General features: G+C 47.4%; 2 protein-coding genes across 2 annotated transcripts; one reads left to right on the top strand and one right to left on the bottom strand.

Annotated features, from left to right (window-relative positions):
- Positions 1 to 1,682: 1,682 nt before the first annotated feature.
- On the top strand, positions 1,683 to 2,895 carry PtA15_1A948 (uncharacterized protein; the record flags this gene model as incomplete). The annotated part of the gene is made up of 4 exons (XM_053166028.1): positions 1,683 to 1,969; positions 2,055 to 2,146; positions 2,219 to 2,526; positions 2,617 to 2,895. 4 exons carry the CDS (start codon positions 1,683 to 1,685, stop codon positions 2,893 to 2,895), a joined length of 966 nt encoding a protein of 321 aa, XP_053017161.1.
- Positions 2,896 to 4,240: 1,345 nt separating this feature from the next.
- On the bottom strand, positions 4,241 to 5,445 carry PtA15_1A947 (uncharacterized protein; the record flags this gene model as incomplete). The annotated part of the gene is made up of 3 exons (XM_053166027.1): positions 4,241 to 4,399; positions 4,485 to 5,231; positions 5,434 to 5,445. The coding sequence occupies 3 exons, from the start codon at positions 5,443 to 5,445 to the stop codon at positions 4,241 to 4,243; spliced, it is 918 nt and encodes a 305-aa protein (XP_053017160.1).
- Positions 5,446 to 22,364: the final 16,919 nt, after the last annotated feature.

Raw genomic sequence — 22,364 nt, 5'->3', positions numbered from 1 at the left:
GCGACTCATTGCCTTTGCGGTGGAGTACAGTTGTCCAGCTTGCAAATTTTGATTGGCTGAGGGTCTGGGTGAGCTGGACCCACTTGATTGTTGCAGCAGCCGGAATTCTTGTGGGTGTTGCACCATGAAAGACCTGAGGGGACTAGGCGGTAGGTGGCGTGAAGCTAACTCCAGCCTTAACTCCAACCATACACTTTTGGAAAAGTGGTAGAACCCCCTGATGATGAAAAAGGGGCCATTGTTATTCAAGGGGAGTAATGCTGGAGTGCCACTGGAATTCCAGCATATTTTACTAAATGTCACCTGACACCTATTCACATCATTTTTTTCATGGTGAATTGGTGGCCAAAACCATGATGGAGCTTCAATCTTGCCACAGATTCTTTTCTCTTTTTTTGCACTTTGTTGTCGCCACCCCAGTAGTATGACATTCTTTTTACCAACTCCTTTCTGCCACTGCACCCTGTCTTTCCTTTCTGTGATTCCAGACATATTCATATATATCTTGGCAACTTGATCCAAAATATTCGAGACATCACAGATTTCCACTCCACCGGGCACCGTCGCTTGGCCATCTAGTCAATCCAAGTAAAAAAACGGGCGGGGAGGCGGGCACCATCCAGCTTTGCGAATCAGTCAAAGGAACGATTGGTCCCACGACGGGAAAGGGGTAGGCTATTCTGCCCAACCGGGCAATCGCACTCAGCCATGAACGGCTTAGCGCGATCAGGTGGTGATGACTCCTGAGGCCATGTCTGTCAAAGTAGAAATCTGAATCGCTTGATTCTGGCTGGCCTGTGTTTCACTTTGGATCAACTGCGCAGTGCGTGTCGTTTGTTGGCAACGGCATGTCGCGGATCCGCGCTACTGACAAGTGCATTTGGCCTTTGTCTTGATAAAAGTTGGTAGGACGACTCGATAGCATGGATATATATGTATGTATGCAGTCGTCCCCGAATCACATCCCCTTTGTTTTGTCCAGTAGAGGCAACTGGCTGACAGACGCACAGCCCCACAAAACCGACATTCGATAGAATGTCAGTAGCAAGCTGATTATCCACGGGAAATGCATTCCACTTTTGGCTTGGGATATTTCATCTTGCAACGGGAAGGGACGAGATTGCCGAGCTTGCTGTTGCCTTGAGCACCACCTGAGAGGACTCGTGAGTCCATCCGCCAACCTTCTTTGTACATGTTTATGCTGACGGCTAGTAGTGGCTCGGGACTCAGTTAACCGGACTGAGTGACTCATCAGCAAAACAGAAGCAAAAAGCAAGGAAGAAAGGAAGGCAGAAAGTACAGGATGAGCTTTTGCTTGACTCCCTGATGGTAAATCAATAATACCCTCGCACAAACAAGCGCATATCCTGAGCAAATGCACCTTGTGCTAACCATCCTCAGTTCTGCTATGTAACCTTGGGACTTGAAGGACGATCTGAGAAAGTTTCCCCCTATTGCCCTCAAATCTTCTTCAACATCACTGTAGTCACTTTCGCTCTCGTCATCTTGTTAAAAAAATTCTCCGCATCGATATCCTGTTATCCATCTCACACATACGCGTTAACTTGATACCACTCAGTCTCATCGTTTCTGTCCATAATAATAATTTCTTCCCAGCTCGAACTCACCTCTGAGAGGGAGTCATACCTAGATCTATACTGAGCAGAGCAGCAAGCAGCAAGATGATTTTTTTAGCCGGACTATTCAATCGTTCCTCGTTATCCTTCATCCTGGTTTCGGTCGTGCGCTTGGTATCGATCGTCACAATTCTTTTCGCATTCGCCATGGAAATCTACTTGATTGTTGTTAACATCCAAGGCGTCCACCGGCATTCTCAGGACAGCTCAGCTGACTCCGGCAGTCAGAGGCGAGACCTCGGCTCTTCCAAGTCCAATAATGCTACCACCTTGCCGCTAGCAACATCAGCGTGTGGCTACATCAATGAAACAAATATACCTACCACATTTGGGTCAGTGATGCTTCTCCGCCTGTTTTCCTTAAGTTCCCGACCGTTTCGAGACCTTTCTAACGTGTTGTTTCCACAACTTCCCCAGGGGTATTCTTTTTTTCGTTCTAGGACAACTGTTCAACATGATCATCCTAATACTATGTCTTCTCTCCGAATTGTCTTTTCCTCCGTTACCTAGTAAGTACTACATCTCTCATGGCTCGAGAAGACTAACTAACCAACCTGTGCATGAATCCACCACCAAAAAAGAATTCTTTCAGTTTTTCTTCCCACCTCTGGGACAATCATTCGGAGTCGGCTTTTTAGGAGCTTTGCAAGTGTACGTCTCTTGCGCCCTGCTATCGCATCACGTCAATACCACCTCCAGGGCGTCGTTCTGGATGTTGTTTGTTATCGGGATCATCAACGTCTTCTTGGGGGTTATCTTTGGGCGACGGATACGGAGCAAGAGAAGCTTGTTGGATGCTGGCACGGCCTATGCGAAGAAGACGGCACACATCGACGATATTGAGATCGGTTTCAATTTTGCCCAGAAAGGTGCCAAGAAGGGTAAAAAGGTAAGACCCACGTTCCGACCACTACTTTCCTAGCGCTATAAAGAAACCAGTTTAACTCACCAGCTCCTGCTCCTTGTCCTTCTTCCTCAGGCCTTCAAAAATCTCAAGCCTTCGATGATCAGCAGGCCCCAGGAAATGGATGAAAACCCATTTCAGACTTCCGAAACCAAAGGAATCCATCATCCACTCGAGATCAGTCGGCCGATCATCGACTACATCCAGCATCGCAAGGCAACTTCAACCGCAACCAACCCCAACCATCCTGAGCATTCTATCTCGCTTCCTGTGGAACCGTCCCCGATTTATTCGTCGTTCAAAACTATTATGTCGGAGCATCCGAAGAAATCCCAGGATACCCTTCACCCATAATCTCTTAGTCTTTCACTCATGCACAGTTCTTGGGCTTCTTGATTTTGTGGTGCCTCTTTTATTCTATTGGACTTGTACCACGCATGCACGATCGCATACAGTCTGATTCCTGTGAATCGGTTCCCACTGTAGTTGTTATCTTTCTTTTTTCATTGGCTCGTGAATCAATTTGTTGTTAGTCTGCAGACAATCAAGCTAAAAAGTTTCAATAATCAAATAATACCCAGATCCGATCGTAAGACTCCTTGGAACTGATACTTCCGCCGCTCAACATTGTTGATCAAGATACAGAGATGGATGGGGTTTTATAAGTAGTTGAAAATTACTGAGTAACAGTTTTGAGTGTTCCACTGTCATCAATGGGTCAGCTCTGATACACGCCTAAGGCTGAAACAATCCCAGGCCTGGACCAACAAAATGAAAATCCTGGGCGTGCCTTATAATGAGTCGACTGTAGCGCTAAATCACTCTTTGTTTGCACACATGTCCATAAAAGCACTTCGATTGAAAATGCGTCTCCTTTGGGTGGGACCTTACTTCAATGGATCCACTATTAGAATACTGGGTGTAGTTATACTGAATATTGGCTTGTCATACCGATCAGATAACTCAGCAGGGTTTGAGCACAAGTGGGAATGCCCAGCGAAATTTACGGCTTTCTGCATAGCCCCTTTTGGGGTTTGGACTTTGGGGGTTGGACTTCCCCCGGTTAATGGGAACCAATTATCGATGTTTTGTGTCGACAATGGGCGCTAGATCCCCTGGCAGACATGTTACTTGAGTCGCCAAAAGCTCGCAATGTCGACTTGGCAAACCCAATTTTCTCCGACTTGATAGTATGAGCATCAGCCAAAGATATCTTATTGCGGCTCTGTGCAAGAACCGGGAAGGGAACATGAGGCTGACAGCTCGGTACGGTCATTATAATAAAAAAATACAAACAAGATTTATCTGCAAACGGCGGCGCATGTGATTGTCATAGAGTTGAATTGGGTTGGTTGGAAGTATCATCATTGTATTTAGGTTGGATTGTTACAATAGTAGGGAGGTGGATGTGCTAAGAATGAGTGCGTGCAAAACAGAGTCTTTCAGGTAGACACACGATTTACATGATTATGTGGTGAATGTCCATGGCAAGAGTGCCGATTGGCTGCTAATCGTAAAATGTAGATGGAAAGAAATGTACATTCGACCAAGGAGCAATCGACTGATCAGCAGCCGGTAAAAACCCGTAGAATCGGAAACAAGTACAGTCCATCATTAACATTCTGAATGGATCGATGCGACATTGCTCTATTCAACACTGTTTCAAACCATATTTTGATACTGCTCGTCGATTGTTCTATCAAGTAGCCGTCGCCTTTTCGTTGAGCTTCTTGATGGCCTCGGGGATGTCGGATGCGTTCCTCAGCGACTTGAGTTTTTCGACCAACTCTAGGAGTGATTTGTCACTTGAATCTCCACTAAACTCGCTGATCATACAAAGGTTGCCGGGTTGAAGAGACTTTGAACGGGGAAGGGGAAATGAGTTAAAGGGGTAGCGATTGGAATGAACACAGATGAAGTTGACTGTGTAGATGTACACTCACCAGTTTATCGGGCGAATCATCAACAATCACAGTGTTGTGTGCATCCCATTTAAGCTCTTTGCCGCTTTCGGGATCCGTCCAAGAGAGCCTGTCCCAGATTTTACGCAAGTCTTTGGTGGTAGAAACTTTGCGACCGTAATCAACGGAGGAGAGGTCTAACTGGTTTCGGTCCCAGATATCCAAGACGCGCCGGGGGATCAGTTCGGCTTTCTTGCTGCCCTCAGCCTCGCCGTGATTGATTTTGAGAGAGCCCAATTGATTGGAAATGTCCTCGAGTTGGGTAGCTCGCTGACCGCGGTTGGACAGCTTGGGGCGTTTTTGTACTTCGATAGCGTTGCACATGAGCTGCACGTTCTTCGGCTGGGCCGAGCTCCAGATGAGCACTTCCCAGTTTTGCTTCTGGCTGCCCTGGCTATGTTTGCCTTGATCGGCAGGAGGGCCGAGCGCATACTGAAATAAGTCATGGAGATGGGGCCTCGGGTGGATGATCTTAGGACGCCCGGGTTGGTACTCGCGATATAAGAGGCAGCCGTTGAGATCGAGGATCAGCAGGGGAGGCGGACTAGGTTTGATCGGGGGTTGTTCCTCGACCGCAGGCTTGGTTTCAGTTTTAGGTGCGGGTTGAGCTGGCTGGGCGAGTTTGATGTCCGTAGCCGAGGGAGCCTCAGAGGCGACTGAGAGACTGAGTTTCTCATTCTCGAGTTTCTGACCGGGGTTCTTTGCGGACACGGGAAGCTGTTGCTGAGCCTGGATGAAGACAGATAAAAGGCCAAGAAAACGTTAGCATCTATGTGACCAAGATGAGATTCTCAGGAGCAGAATAGCCGAAGCAGGTGAGAGTCGAGAAATAAGATAGATAGATAAACTTGTAGACGGGCTTGACATCACGAGTCGGATAGGAAGGAAATAGGGAAGAAGATTGCAAGGATAGGTCAAGAATCAAACCGACAGCTTGCAACATTTTCTGTGGATCCGTCAGAGGGGCGGTTGGGAGTCAAGTGGATTGATTTGAGTGAGCCAAGTGGTTCGTTCCTGCTTGCTGGGATGGTTCCTGCTGGGGGGATGGTGGGGGGCAGCTGGAGGAGGCAAGGGGTTTAAATACTCGGCGGATTGTGGTTTGCCATTCATGGGATATTGAATGAAAGCGCGCCTGGAAGTCGGCAGAGGCGATGACGTCTTGCCTCCAGGGAGTGAAAAAGTTAACGGCCAATCGATGGCGGCTGAGATCGGCAGTTAATATGTAGCTCGTCCGACAATCCGGCGATAACAGAGGTGAGCGAATGCCGACGAAGAAAGGAGTCGTTTGATGTTTGACAATCTTGCCCCGGTCAGCCAGAGCCCAGACTGTCACAGCGCCCAGGGAAGCGACGTTGTTGGCTCCTCAATGCTTGTTGTAGTATATACAGGCTCTGCAAGAGACTGGTTCACCCCAGGAAGATCGGTGTATGTGCAATGGCTTCGGTACAGATTGCTGGGTTCCGGAGCATATGTGTACATAAGTCCGATGGAGCGGAGCCGGAGATTCAGGCCAGGGCAAGCGGAAAGCTCGATCAGCCTTCACGATCAAGCGATCTTTCCCACTGCCCGCGGAGTGGTCCGCATCAGAAAATTTATGGCGCCGACCGTTATGTGGCCGAAAACCTGGCAGTGGCAGCCGACCGGCCCTTCTCATAACACGGGAGGTTCAGTGATCGGCTCGGCCTTCGACACAAGGTTCTTAAAGGACACGTAAATGTCATGCAATTAGGCTTGAAGCCTTGCCCGATTAACGCTGCGTCAAAAGAACTTCAGGCCAGGTTTGGCCGTCCGGGAGGAGATATATTTATGACATCGGCTGCTGCCATAGTCAGGCTTTTTCTGCGCGCGCAAGTACATATGAGGAGGAGGGAGGTAGGGAACAAAGACGGAGAAAGTTGAAACGTTGAAGTACTCGATAGTCGATCGTGTCCGCCGCGGACCCAACCTCTGAAACACAATCACGTTGGGGTGCGTGCATATAGCAAATATCTACACCGCGGTGACCAGAATAATATGGCTGACGAGTCGAAGGACCGAGCGATGATTCAACCCTCTTTTCATCCAAAGAGAAACAAAGGATTGGGTGGATATGAGGAGGGAAGGAGAGGTGCATGATGGTCACGATGGACACCAAACAAAACAAGCGAAAAAAGGAAGGATTGGCTGAAGCTGGACACAGCTGTTGACGAAGCAGCAAGCGAACCGTGTGCATATCCCTTAGAAAGGGATTTTGACCTACCTGTGCACGGGCGAAAAGCGATCTACTCCAAGCTGGCCGCGGTGGAGAACGGGTGAGCGTCGGTTCGTGTGTCGTTGACCGGCTGCCGATGGGAGGAAGACAGACGTTGATGAAGGCCTTGGAAGGTCGGAGAAGGCACTGGTAAGAAGACATCCGCCGAGTTTCCTTCTCCTCCTTCGTCGCTAATTCACCAGTCCAGAATCTATCGGCTTGCGGTAAAGCAGTAAAGCGCGTCTGACTGTCTGACATGCCGAAGTGAAAGAAAGTCAAGCCCGCTGGGCCAATTCCAAAGCCCGCTTGGCCGAACGTAAAGCCCGCCTGGCACCTGTTAGGGCCTGTACCATACGAAATCTGTTTTCTGGTTCAGGGAAAATAGTTTTTTCTTTTGCGCTTTTCCGTTATTTTGAAAAACACATGTCTGAAAAAACAGAATGTGATAAACGTGTACCACAAACATCCCACCAAGGTTCCAGGATATCCACAATCAACCACCATTGCATCCACACCATCATGATCCAGCACACCCAACACATCCAACACATCCACCACCCTATACCACCATGGACAACAACCTGTTCGCAACACTTCCTGCCGCTGACTCATGGAGATGAATAACATCTTGATTTCAGTCGCTGCCGCCGGGATTGCTTGAAAATACCTCGGAAGCATCTGGAATACATGTGAAGTATACTATGGCGACGGCGGAGAAGCCAGGTACACTCGCTTCCTACTCGATGAAGTCAGACCAGAGCTTTTCCGTGAAATAACTTGAATGGAACGAGCCACTTTCAACAATCTTGTGGTAGAGTTGTCAATGAATGGGCTCAATTGACCATGTAACCTCAAACATACCTATCAGATTTTTTCCTCCCTTGTTTATAAGAGCTATATAAGATTATGACCAATAAAAAGACCATGTGATCAGATTGAGCAATACATCATGGCAAAGTGTGATCAAGAAAGAAGACCAGAGTGCAACCAAGAAAGAAGACCATACAATTGTAAGACCAAGTGATAAAAGAAATAGATCAAAGAAAGACAAGATCTGAATAATAAGAGCAATAAATCATGATCAAGAAAGACAACTGTATCAATTGATTGAGAGAGACAGCCGTATTGATCAAGAGAGAGAGACAGCTGTATAAATTGATTGAGAGAGACAACTGTAGTTTGGGCTGGACTGTGGATTCAGACATTGAAGCCGGTGTTGGTGGCAAGTTTGGAGATCTGGGTTCTGATGAGATCATGAGAGTGATGGGATGGTGTCCTTAAGGACAACTGGATCAATGAGATTGAAAGTGATGGACTTTGGCATCTGTAGATGGCACTCCAGTGGAAAAATAGCGGTCAAAAAACAGGGTCAGACCTGTTTTTGAAAAGCACCCATTTTTGAGGAAAACTATTTTCTGGATATGTCAAAAAACAGGCGCTGTGGTATGTGTTTCTTGGTGAAAACAGTTTTTTTGCAAAGAAAATAATTTCTGGGGGAAAAACTGTTTTTTGACCGGCTATGGTACAGGCTCTTAGCTATTTGCAGTCAACACAGCGACAACGCAAAGAACTGCGCCGGCGCAACCTCCCGAACTTAACACAAGCATACCCTCCTTGGGGGAGCGTAGCGACCTCCAAAGGAGGGACTTGCCTCTAAAGTCGCATGTCTCGCCCTACAGGATTGAGACAAATGGCAGGGGGGACCCTACGCTTCCCCATTTTCCCCAATATCACCCTCTAGACTTCTGATTCTCTCCTTGCCTTTGGCACCATTACAATCACCAGCTTCTTAGCTTATTTTCCCCCACTTCAAACTCCCCCGTATCCATCCCCCCTTGTAAGAAACGTCCTGTAAATGTTGTTACATGGTGGATTTCTGTACCCAATCCCCCCCCTTTGAGCCCGCGTGGGCTCAGGGAATTTCAAATTTTGAGCTCAAAAACCGCTGGATCACCTCTCCAGAACCACTTCACAATAGGTGGAGTGGGCTAGTAATTATGTGTGTCAGCTAGGTAAAAAACTGTGAAATGGAAGCTGAGATTGCACGCTACAAGTCTGTCTACTCAGGTTTTTTTTAAACTAAAAACTACATTTTTAAAAACATTTTGAAAATAAAATATGTGTTTTTTTGCTAGAAATTCTCAAGTCTGTAGGGCCAATGGTGTGACTTTAGAGGTAATCCTCTCCTTTGGAGACGCTTTGCGCCTCCTTGGAGAGGCTTTGTTAAGCTCGGCGACCTCCCTGACGCCACCAAAGAATTCAGGTGGCCAACCTGATGCCTCTACGCGGGAGGCCGTCAACATCACGGTCGGCATTGCTTCCTGCGCAGGGCTTGTGTCAGAGTCCGCCGTTGGCACATCCTTGAAGCAAGGCCTGTGTGATAGAAGTGCATTGGCACATCCTTGACGCAAGCCCAGCGCAACACAAAATGCATCGCGCCGGGCCTGGGCAACGCGAATTGCAGGACGCAATGCCTGCGTAGAATTTGCATTTGCTTGGCTGGTGCAAAAATTGCCTCACCCCAGGCTTGAACCCAGAGCTATCAGACACAGCCCAGTTCAACAACCAGGGTCCCACTTCCACTGCTAGCTGACTAAAGACCTTTTATCCTATCGCCCAGTGTGCTAAACTAAACCCCACATTTTCTTGTTCAGTATTCCTGCTGACAGCCTTTTTTCGACATGTTCTCTTTTTTTTTTTTTTTTTTTTTTTGAAAAATGGAACTCTCATTACCTTTCTCCTAAAGCAAAAGCATATACAGCTGATGTGTAAAAGCTTGCTGTTTTCCGCGCTTGTTCATTTTTTTTTCTGGCCCAACTTTTTTTTTCACCCGGAGGGGAAGCCCTGGTAACCCCCGGCCTCCTCAGCTCACCAAAAGCACCGGCCGCAAACCGCCGCAAACCGTTGATACTGTCAAACAACGATTCTAGGTCGCCTACCACCATGGAACAAGGTATGTATTTTTATTCTTTTTTATTCTTATCTTTGATCTGCTCCATTTAATAATCATTGTTTTTTTTTCTTCAGACTATTCCAGTCTCATCAAGCAAAGCGGGTCGCTAGACAAAATTGATGAGTGGTTGTTTGGCCCCAAAAGTCCAAAAACTCCGTCCCCAGCCGCTGATCCCTCAAGCACGTCAAAAAGCCCTTCAGTAACATTTATTGGCTGGGTATCAGAACAATCACGGGAACCAACCTTGAAGGATCAAGCTGAAAGTGACAAAAAGGTCAAGATCTTGCTTGATTATTCCCAAACCAAAAGCCGTAACGTCTGGTCAAGCGACAAAAAGGCAAAAGGTCCCGGCCAATGATCCCAAGGATAAATACACAAAAGTTGTTCCACAGAAGAAAATTTACTTTTCTTGGAAGGTATCCAACAGCGATCTCACGGCTTTCAAGCGTTTTGCCAACCACATGATTACTACTCATGATGCAAAACAGTTTGGGACTCACGCTCAACTTTGCAAAAACAAAGGAGAAATTAATTGGTACGCAATCATTCCTCACGGTGGGCAATTCCAAGAGAAGAACAAGACGATTGTGGATGACGCCAAAGTACTAGCCAAATTTCTTGAGGTGGCCCCGACTACAGAGAAGTTCAAGGATAAGATTACCATCTTCTTGGTTCAAAATGATCCCAAGGTGGCTTCCAAGGTGTGTAGTTTCAAATTTGATCAAATTTAAATATATTCGCATTCTAATTCACAATTTTATGACTTTTTGTTTCATTACAATCAGAGAAACAAAGCTTCAAGACAACTATTGCAGCAAGAACAGAGTAACAAACAATCGCCGGAGCCCAAGCCTTTGGCTGGCGCAACTCATGCGCAAGACATACTGAAAAACATGTTCCAGATCAAAGCAACCCACATCCCATGTGAAAGCTTGACCGGATCCCACGAACTTCCGGTAATGATCAGCCCAAACAATCCAACCCATTTCATTGCACTCTATCACGATTGAGTGGCCCTCTGGGCCCAAGCCATGGCAAGTAGCATTTTATATATGTATTTATGTAATCATTTTGGTTTGTTAATAATACTTCTTACATATCTTTTTGATTGAAAGGCTAATAACCCCGAGATAACCGTGCACAACGGTGGGTTGCTAATTTACTCTACAATAACCGGGGCTGTAGAGTAAAGTAGCAAGCTGCGCCTAACATTTTTACAGTTATTGTTAACGCTAGCGCGCGGATTGCCGCGTCATGGTTATCTTAACTGGCCTTTTTTTGTACAGCTGTTACTAGTAAAGTAACGTGTTATTGAGAAAATTAACATTTTATTAAGCAATTAAGGGTCAAATTGGCCCTTGTCAAGCAAAGCAACACTTTATTGAGCAGTGAAAGGCCAAATCAGCCCTGAAATGGCCTTTTCTTGCTCAATATGTTGATAAATACCTGCTGCTCTGCCCATAGATATCGTAGCGGCCTTGAAAAAAAAACACCCGCCCGGTGCAATATCAATATTGCACCACATTTCCCCATTGCTACCGGTCCGGTTAGCGTGAAGGGACCAAAAATTGCTACAATAATGTTACGATATCGATAACCGTAAATTAGCGACCCACCGTTGCCGTGCACAACCCACCAAAAGGGCCAGGGTTCGAATTCTAGACAAAGGAGGAGTGCAAGAGGGTCTCAAGCCGACGTCAAGAGCATGAAATCAATGCTAGTCCAATCAATACAAGTACTAGGACGCCCGACAAACATATTGCCTGCAAGGAATGCCACCAAGATCTTGCCTGCAAGTAACGTCAACCCAAATGTGCCTGTGAATGTCTCCCCGTCGCTGGCTCCATTGTTTCATGGATTTGGGATTGGTGGGTTTCCCCCAATGATGGGTTGGCCAACGTCATCTTGGGCGTGAGGGCTCCCACCAAACACTTACACACCCTACCATGCAATGCCTGCTGCCGCCGCCACCGGTATTCCCACCCCCGCCGCCGGTAATCTCGCCGCAGCCGCCGGCATTCCCGCTACCGCCCCCGGTATTCCCGCCGCCACCACTTCTGCTTTTCCCACCTCAATCCCACCAAACACTCTCAACAACACACTCAGTCAGATACCAGTGCCTACTTCGTCCCCGGCCCCCTCAGACGATTCTGTGGATATCAGCAAGTACTTACACTTTTGCCACGTGGATCCAACTGACGAAGCGCTCAAAAAGGCCCTAGAAAAATACGGAATTGATCACTATTCAGGTTTCAAACACTTCAAGCCTGAAGAGTTGGAATCCGAGGGGGTTAAGAAGAGCCACGCCAGGTTGCTTGTGGGCAGCATCAAAAAGTTTGCCTGCCATCTCCGAAGGCCCCAAGAACAACTCCATTAAAGTGACATTGTAATTTTTCTATCTATCCAGTTTTTGTTGTACTTGATTCCTGCTTGATTTCCTTTCTCCTCTCTATCTCTCTTGATCTCAAAAAATGGTTGTCTTGATGAATTGAATGCAATATCAATGAATTGCCGTATCATGTTGTTTACAATCAAAATGTCAGATTATAAGAATATCACAAGTTAAATTGTGTTTTGCTTATAAAAATATCAAAAAGTCAATTGGTTGTGAATGCTAAACTTAAGAGCATCACAATTAAATGAGCATTTTTTTTGTGATTTATCATACATAGCAGGGGATCAGTTGAATTCATTTTTAATGTCTCTACCATATATGTTAATGGACAAAATAACCTGCGCCAAGAAAAAGTTTGCGAGTCAAGTCGGCTGTAAAAACAAAACTAACAAATGCTTCAATGACCTTGTAGTCCTCCTTGCCACCCGTAAGTAGATCCTTGTTTTGTTGCAAAGCCAATTTATAAACTGCAAAGCCCTTCTCAATTGGGTGAATAAGCAGGAAGATAGTGTAAAAGACACCCGCATGCCTCAACTATTGCTTTGATGCAACCGTGGTGGTGAATCTGTGCGTTGTCCATGACAAGCACACTACAAGGTCCTGGGAATGGGTTCATCAATGGGACCTGATCCAAAAACTTGCATCAGCAACAAAGCCCAGCAGAGAAACAAATTGCTTTGCTGACTAGAATGTGTTCCAGGAAAAATTCAAACAATGTCCGATTCATCATTTCTTCCTGGACCATGTGCGCAACCAAGCCATCGGAGGCAATAGCTGGGATGATGTTGTACTGATGGGTGCTCCTCTTGCGCGGCACCCTTGGGGTTCTCTGGCCAATCGGAGCCCAGCCTCTGGTTTGCATTGCTACCTCAAGAGAGACTCCTAATTCATCTAAGAATGAAATAATTAAGTATTAGAAAAGTTTCAGGTTGTTACTGGATGGAAATTACGTGCCTGTAAATACTAGATAGGATGCTGGCACACAGCTGATCCGCGAGATGTAAAAAGCCCTGGCTTCAGGGTCCTGACAAGAGTTTACAGTTCTGATTGCTTTTTTGGACATATTTAGTTGCTTGTGAAGGGTTTTAGAAATGGTTTTTAGGCAGACCAAGATCCCATGCTCCTCGACTAATGCCCGCTGGATTTCATTAAGATACACGGTTGGTTTTTTGGCAATCATCTCTCTGATGACATCAACATCTTTGTCCAGCAATTCAAATGGCCGGCCTTGGGTTTCATACGTGGAGGGGTCACATACAACAGCTCGTGTCCTTTTGTACAGATTTGTCCATCGGCAAAGAGAATTGACACTGATCAAAGAGGCTAACGAGGTGTTGATCTTGGCTAGAGTCTTCCCATTGAGTGCAGCTCTGATAACTGAGTATTTGAACTCAGCAGAGTACTTGTGATAACCCATCTCTACAAATTGTAAAAAAATCAGTATACAGAGATGAGATTTAGCCAGCTCTTCTGAATAATTAAGTTGAAAGATACACTCACCAGTTGATTCAATTTTTTTTCCCTGGATGCAACGGTGGGTCACTACTGAGAGTTTTTTTTTCAAGGAAGCTACAATATCTATGCCCAGAGCAGCAGTTATTGAGCAAGATATTAAGCAATAAAAGGCCATTTTAGGGCAAATTTGGCCTTTCATTGCTCATTAATGTGTTCATTTACCAGTAACAGCTGTATGAAAGGGCCATTCTAGGACAAAATTGGCCTTTCATTACAATAACTTGTTAATTTACCAGTAAAAGCCTTATGAAGAAAGGCCAGTTACAATAACTGTGACACGGCTATCCGCACGCTAGCAATAACAATAACTGTGAAAAAAATAACTGAAGGTCGCTACTTTACTCTCCCGGCCTGGTTATTGTGGAGTAAAGTAGCAACCCACTGTTGCTGGATGGTTCCAACAGTATGCGGCCAGGGTTTAGCGGGATTGATTGTGGGTGGTTGAGATTTGGCGGGATTGATGGTTTGCGGCCGGCCGGTGCTTTTGGTGAGCTGAGGAGGCCGGGGGCTACCAGGGCTTCCTGGCCGGGGGTGAAAAAAAAAAGTTGGGCCGAAAAAAAAAATGAACAAGCGCGGAAAACAGCAAACTTTTACACATCAGCTGCATAGGACCCTTGCTCAAAAAAAAAAAAAACCAATCCAATGATTGCTTGCCAACCCGGACGGCAAGCCAATCATGACCAATGCTTGACACGGGCCCAAGCAGCCGATGGCGCTGGCTTGTTGCTGCTGGCAAGCCTTTGTTGGCTGTCTGCCGTGTTGGACCCTTGTTTGACGTACAGTCAAGCCAACGGGGCCAACAAGTTGACCCAACCCAAGCTTAACAAAGCCTCTCTGGAGGAGGGCCCCACAGGGTCTCTGTCTCACAGAGAGGCTTTCCCCCAAGCGGCAAGGTTTGGTGTGAATCCTGACGAGCCCAAGGCTCGGCCAACCCCCAAATTTCATTAAATCCTTTGTTACACATCAACCACTGCCGGGATAGGCCCATGAGTGGCATGGCCTTGAAGCCTAGCTTCTTGCGCAGGCAGCCAGCCATCCACCATCCATCAAGCCGCTTGTAGAGCTGCTGGACATGCTTTCAAAAACCATGCCAAGCTTGTCCCAGCAAGCAGAGCGTGTTTTTTTCAACTCCTGTACACATTTTATGTGTGGCCTGCATACCAAATGTAGTTCATTCTTCAATTCAAACAATAAACATACTTCATGTACTTATCCAATAGTATGGTGTAAGATCAATCCTGGAATCATGATTCCATGACTTCACATCCTTGTAGCTTTAAGGCCATTCAAGGCATCAACATGTGGCCTATGTAGTCTTGAAGGCCAGAGGCAGACCTTCAATTTGGCATCTGGGCGGCCCATTTGGCCACCAGGATGCTATAGAAAAGTGGTGCCAAACATTCACACCAGCCAAATGGGTGAAAGCTGTACTCAGGACTCACACCAAATTTTGCCGCTTAGTCCCAAGTCCCTCCTTCGGAGACTCACGCTTCGCCCGAGGGGCCCCTGCCCGCCCCTCAGAAGAGGGACTGACTAAGTTTGGACCCAACCCAGCCGTATCGTTGGCCTGCTCAGCAGGGCCAAACATGGTTGGCTGGGTTATGCCATGGCACTATTCTGACCCCGCTGTCATGCCAACAGAATGGGCTGGTCGCATTGGCATAACAGCTGGCTTGGATGGGTCAAACCTGTCCCCGGCGTTGACCTGCCTCCGCAGTAAAATTTGCGGCAGGCAGGTCAAACCTGACATTCCCTTGACCCCGCGGGCGCGCCAACGCAACTCAAAGTTGAGAATCAAGTGGTGGTGTAAAGCTTTAATTTAGAGTCTGCACTACATATAACACTAAGGCCCCGTTTGGCAGCAATCATGTTATGTGATGTTGTGCACTTACCTAATGTGATGCACATCACTCTTGAATTTCATATCTTTCAACATAACACAAGTGTTTGGCTGCCACTTGCGTCATACAGCTTGCCTACATGAGAGCATCCTTACCGGTTGAGCTATGTTGGCGCGAGTTTTGACTCGCAGCTGTTGCAAACTAACTTAGCAACAGCGATTCAGCCGTATTGGTTCGGCTTGCGCGGGGTGGAGCTGAGTGGTGGGCGCGGGAAATGGCAGTTAGCTTTGAGCTAACCATCACTAAATGTAGTGACGGTTAGCTGAAATTCAAGCTTCCCACTAATTTAGCTTGGGCTTAGCTACACCCGGTGAGGGACTCCTGTCCGTGCTAAGCGGCGGCAGTCGTGTGAGGGGAGAAGTGCTGTTTAGGCTGCCCTCGTGGCGGTGGTCCGTAGAGATGAGCGCTGAAAGGAATCGGGATAGCTGTGGTGTTGGGGGTGGTTTTGAGATGTTCGCCGGGGGTTTGGATCCTTGGCGGCGGTTGTTTTGTTTTGAGGGGATGAGAGGTGTGATCTTAAAGAGAGGGAAGGAAGGGATCTCAGAAACTCTGATGAAAAGATGATTGGCGAGCTGCGCTCGAAGGTTTTGAACTCTGAAGATAGGATCTCTGAATCTTGATGGTCCGTATTCTGGGGATCAGAATGCCATGGCCACCCATCATCCAAGTTCGCGCTGAACTTGGACTCAGGGTGACATGTCACATACATTTCATCACATCCTCCGCGCGCTACGCGCGCACACACACACAACAAACAAGAGAAGCAGGAAGAAGGAAACACAACACAATAAAACAAGGAAACACAGTGATCTGAGGCAGAAAGAAAAGAACCAAAGAAGAAGAAAAAAAACAAAAGGAAAATAGGAAAGAGCAGACAGACAAAAACAAAAGAAGAGAAAGAAAAACAAACCAGAGAATAAACCCACAGCAGATGCTGTGTTAGGACCAAGAAAAGTGAAGGGGACTGGGAAGGAGAGAAAAAGGTGAGATGGAAGGATGGAAAAGGAAGGAGGAAAGGAGTATGGAAGAGAGAGGTGAAAGATGAGGAGAGATGGGGAGAGGGTGAATTCTTGAGGGTCTTGAGGTTTCTTGAGACTTGAGGAATGAAATTAAAAGCTGGACTCTTGATGACAATCCTGGCGGCGGCGATGCTTCTGACTAGCTGGCCACGGGAGGGGTCACTACACCGGTGTGGTTGAGATTGGTGGCTAAACTAGCTAATTTTGAGCTAAAATAGTCACCGGTAAGGATGCTCTAACAAGCTCCATGGCCGGTAAATACCGGCCATCAAGCGTACATACCGGCAAGGCCAATTGAGTGTTTAACTCCTCTCAACAATGGCTGGTAAACGGTCATCAAAGGGAATACAGAGTCCCTTTTGGGGAACACATAGTCCCATCGATGACCATTGGTCATTGATGGGAATACACTGTCCCTTGGATGACCAATGGTCATCAAGGAGAATCTGTACACAGTCCCTTCGATGACCAATGGTCATCGAGGAGAATACATAGTCCCTTTGATGACCGATGGTCATCAATGGCCGATTGTGTTGGATCGGTCATCAATCTCGATGACCGTTTCCATTGATTGGAGTGTGTACTCCGCTTGGTGACCGGTACAAAGTCTGTACCAGCCATTGAGGTGAGTAACAGAGGTGGAGTTGGTTGTGTGTCGTGTAAGGGTGCCAATATCACCCCAAATACACCCCCAGGGGTACTATATTGGAAATGGCGGGGATGATGAGGAAACTTGTGATGACCCTCATAGCTCCTCAAATCTGCCAAACATGCGAGTGATACGATATGGGCCTCGGTGAGGCTCGGTTATAGAAAAGCAGTGGTTATTACATAACATCACTGCTGCCAAACGGGGCCTAAACTTGCTCAACTGGCAGCAGCTTAACCTTGCTGATGATGGAAAGATTACAGCAGAAGCAAGTGTTTCTACTCTAACGTAGCTAAGTCAATCCTTCGGAGAGTTCTTGCGGACAGCGCCCCCCCTCGAACAGAGGGACTGAGGTTAGCAAGTGTGTGTGGCCCTGGGCCAAGCACTACACCACGGCTGCAAGCAAACTTTCTTGAGTGGTATTTGAAACCACTCAAGAAAGTTTTCAATAGAATTCAGACTGGACGTCGGGTCCCGTTCGCGGCGGAAACCAAGTTGAGATGTTTTCCAAGACTTCTATCAAATAGTTCGCATTCGGTAAACATTCGGTTTCTATTCCAGAAAAGGTTATGAGATGGTTGGGGAAACTTTTTCTTTGCGGGAAAAACTTTTCAACAACCATGAAAACTTTTTCAACTCAATTGAAAAAGTTTTCCAGAATTGCAAAGGTTTTGGGAAACTTTTCCAACTCAATTGAAAAAGTTTCCATAAAGTACAAAAGTTTACGGAAACATTCTGTAAACCCGCGAACTGAACTGGAAAAGTTTGCGGTTTAAGAGGAAGTTCTGAGAAACTTCCTCTTAACCCGCATAAAATTTTCTCGCTCGCTCATTACAAATGGGAAAACGTTTTGATTCTCTCAAAACGTTATGCACCCGATGTTTTTAGAAATCATTTTTATTTTTAGAAATCATCGCAGGGGAATCACATTGCATACATTATCATCATTTTCTTCTCACTAACTATATGGATGGCGTCATTTATATAAGCAATCACAGAGAGGATATCGGATAGTAACTGAGGGAGGAGAAATGTTAGGAAAATCGAGGTGGGAATCTGAGGGAGGATAAACTATCAAACTACGTATGGCATCATTTATATAATCAATCTGAGGGAGGATATTGGTTAGTAACTGAGGGATGATAGGAGGATCTGGCTTCGGGATGGGATTGGGATAAGGACCATTGAATCAGTTAGAACTCCACTAAATCCATGCCTTCTCCTGGGTCTGCGGTAGGTGCCGCGCCTGCGCAGCTCTGCCTACGAAGGTAGCTTGCCATTTCCTCTTTCATTTCCGGCTCAGTGGGCAGGACACAGTCGGCCTCGCCGATGCTGTCAACGGTATTGATGCCATCCCAGAGGGCCTTGTCCTTGCGAAGGATGAGCCGGGCGAACGCAAATTTGTACATCGGGGGTTTACCTGTTCGCAGGGCAAGGTCTGAGTCGAGTTGGGTCCAGAAGGTGTGCTTCTCGCCTTGGTCATTTCGAGCAATCCGGTTGAGGTGGAGGACAATTTGCATGTGAGCTAGACGAGCTTGGGCGGGCTTCTTCACTTCTCAATTGATCTGGATGGGGCAGACATCCTTGAACCGAGTTAGCATGCCCAAATAAACATTGGCCACCATCTCCGCCAAGACGGGGACGGGCCCCGGTGGTTTGCCGGTGGTGGGTAGGTTGCTTTGGAGGAGGGAGAGAAGCTTGTGCTTGTCGGCTTTCAGGACGTTAGTAATAATTGTATTGAGTTGTGCGTTCCAGGCGGCATTGTCTACATAGTCCAGCGGGAACTGGGCAAGGAACTTTTCATCCTGGGTCTTGACCAAGGCCTGAAACTCATTTGATTAGCGCTGATTCCCGGGTTAGGGCGACCATAGGAAGACTTAGACTTACTTTGATGGCCAAAAAGGGGGTGGCGGCCCCCGCTAGCTTGCGATTTGCCACCCGTCCATAGGCGTCAAGGGTCCCATCAAGTAAGATTATTTGGAGGTTGTTACGTACAAGCCCCTTGAGCGTCTCGGCGCTCGCACCCGCTTCGGCTTTGCTGGGAACCAGGGCCCCGTCCTTGGCCTGGGGTTTCAGCTCGGCCACAATCCTGCTGACTAAGTCGGCTTGCATGTTTTTGACGGCGCCAAACTTGCTGAGGATTTCACCTTGCATGTGCTCTATGCCGGCAAGGATTAAGACCATGGCCGCCGGCCATTTTTCGTGCTTGGGGATCTTGTGGGAATGGGATAATTAGTGTCTGCTCAGGGGGGTGGATACATTGTACTTACATCAAACATAGGTGTTGCAACCTGAATGAAGTCCTCGGAGTTGCTCATGTTAGCCCGAAGTATCCCAACATGCTCCCTTACAAAGGAAAGCGTGTCTGGCCAAACCGCTGCGGAAGATAAGCCGGATCGGCCAGACTGCAAACTTGCAGCAGTCAAGGGGCGGCGTTCAGATGGGACCGGGCTGCTGGTGAGTGGCGGTGGCTGATGGAGGGCTGGGCCTCCCGGGGCCGGCGAGCCGCTGATTGATCCAAGGATCGGTTGGGGGGGCGAGTGCGGCGCTTGTGCGCGGGGTGCGGTGGGGGTGCCATCTGGGCGTCCTTGTGTGTGGTAGGGAGCCGGGCTGTGGTGAGCTGGTGTATGGCGGATGGGTCCTGCCCCACCTGAATCAGTTTGGACATGGGGGCCCTGTCGGGTGGGGGGGGGGCTGGGGTGTCGTGCTTGAGTATTCACATCATGAGGAGGGGGGGGGGGGGGGGGGGGAGGCGTTAGGGCCATGTGGACTTACTGCCTGGCTGGTAATGGATTGGGCCGGGCTGGGGAAATCCGGCTTGTTGTGGGTATCCGGGTGCTAACGGGGTGTGTGATGCGTGTGGTTGGGCCAGTGGGGTCGGTGGGGTCGGTCCTATGGCCGGATTCGGCGTGATCGGGCCTCTCGCGAGATCCGGTTGATACTCATCTTGAATCGTGTGCCACTCTTCGGGTCCTGGCATAGGCCAATTACCGTTTGCGTCCGGTCGGAGTATAACGCTGGGGGCAGGATTGGGCGGGGGTTCCATTATCTGAAACAGGTGAGAACGGGCTAGTGAATCAAGTGGATTGGAGGGTTAGGGGCTCAAGGTAATGGAGTACATACATACCGCTGAGGAGGGAACCCGGAGACGTGGAGATATCAGCGCCGTCCAGTGACGGATCGTCCGGGTATAAGGTGTCGGCGAGGTCACCGACTTCGTCCAGATGAGTGAGAGGTTGCTGACTGCGACCAGATGAGGGAGGTTCGAATGTCAGGATCTGCGGGTGTGGGGGGGGGGGGGGGGAAGTGGCTGGCCCAGGGGATACGTGGAAGTCAGAACTTGTTTGATATCCGACCTGGTCGGAGATCAAACAAGTTCCATCGGGATCGGGGGGTATGGGGGGCTGCGCTGCGCGCGCGCAGCTGGACACGTGCGGAGCTGGACAAGTTCATAACTGCCTCTCTTGCCCATCCAAAAACACCATTCCCCTCTGTCCCCTTCAACATAGAATTGGCCTCCCATTAAATATAAATTGGCCTCCCATTAAATATAATTGGCCTGGCCATGTCTGATATACCTGGTAGGTTTGAAATATGTTGAATTTGTTTGTATGATTTCACCCATATTTGACTATCCATTGATTTTACCTTTAGGCTTTGAAATGTTGCCCCCTAGGAATGGCCTGGTGAAATACAGGTGTCTGATTTGTGGGGATCGAACATGTCTTCCAAGGAATATTCCAGCCCACCTGAGATCTCGAGGGCATGTGGATAAATGGACTCATATTCAAGCACTGATGAGGCCACGCACACCTCCTCATGTCCCTCAAGCAGTGGATCAAGGTCCCACTAGGGAAGAGATAGACATGGAAGATGGGGCCTTTGTTGATCATTTCCCTCCTCAACAAGAAGGACCCCTACCACTGAACATTGATCAAATGGAACCTGCAGAATTTGGCCATGAAGCAGATGATGAGTCTTCATCCAATTCTGGCTCTGATTGCATTTTAGACTTGCATGATTTTTTTGAAGATGAGGAAGCAATTATTCAAGCATACTTAAATCAAGCACATAACAATTCTACTCAAAATAGATACCAAGTTGATCTGAATAGTCCCTGGTACCCTTTCCCCAACAAGGAGGTATGTGTTGCATCTTATGTATTGAAAACGGGGAATTATTGGCTGATCATGACTTTATTTAGTGGGCTTCAAAGTACTTAATTGGGACCCTGATGTTGGGCCACTTGCATACAATCCTATCCTCACAGATGTATGATAAGATCCGGTCAATATTATTATTGTGCAACATGGATCTTCCCCACTGGGACACAATCAGGAGAGCAAGGACCCGCATTTGTGACAACATATTGAAATATGAAATCAAGCAAAACATCTCTGTATTCCAAAACAAGACTTATATGTTAAGCTTGAAGAATCTCATAGCTGGGGTAATACAAGTGTATGACTTTGGGTATAACTGATGATCAAGAGGCTGATGATGTCCGTGTGTAAATTTTTCAGGAACTGGCCAATCCTCTTGTTTCCAAACACTTGGAATTTTACCCTCACGACCCAAAGGGTAAAAACATCTACGCGCTGAGTCAAAGTATCAAATGGAGGGAGGAGCTCCCCCGGAAGTGCCGAGTGCAAATGGTTGAAGCTCAGAACAAGCATTATTATATATATGAGCCAGTCACAGTGTGCCAATCTCATGGACCAGATTTGATAATGATTCCAGTATATTTTTACAAATACAACAATTGTTTGTACTCCAAATGTGTCAGGCCTAAATATCGCAATGTTGTGGAAATCCACAACAATGTCAGGATCAATGTGACACAGATGTTGGTTCCAGCGGACCTGCCATATACCCAACACCTTCTTGAAGAAATCCCAGTATCATATTTCCGCCTGAAATATGATCAAATTATGACCTCATCAGGTGGTTCTTTTATTTGCGCAAGAGGGATAGACAAGTAATTCCGGGAGAAAGAGATCAATCGGGGACGGAGTAGATAGAAAAATTCAAACGGGTCAATCACACCAATTGTTGTTGTTTTTGAGGTCTTCAATGATCGCGCAAGCCTTGCGCAAACCCTTCAAAAGCAACCGAGCCGGCCCCCACTTGAAGCCTAGATCGATGAAGTTCCTGAGTGGAAGATCCTTGAACGCAGTCCAGTGGATTACCTGATGCTTGG

Source organism: Puccinia triticina, chromosome 1A, assembly GCF_026914185.1.
Source record: "Puccinia triticina chromosome 1A, complete sequence".
Lineage (NCBI taxonomy): Eukaryota > Fungi > Basidiomycota > Pucciniomycetes > Pucciniales > Pucciniaceae > Puccinia > Puccinia triticina.
This window is presented reverse-complemented; position numbering and strand designations above follow the sequence as displayed.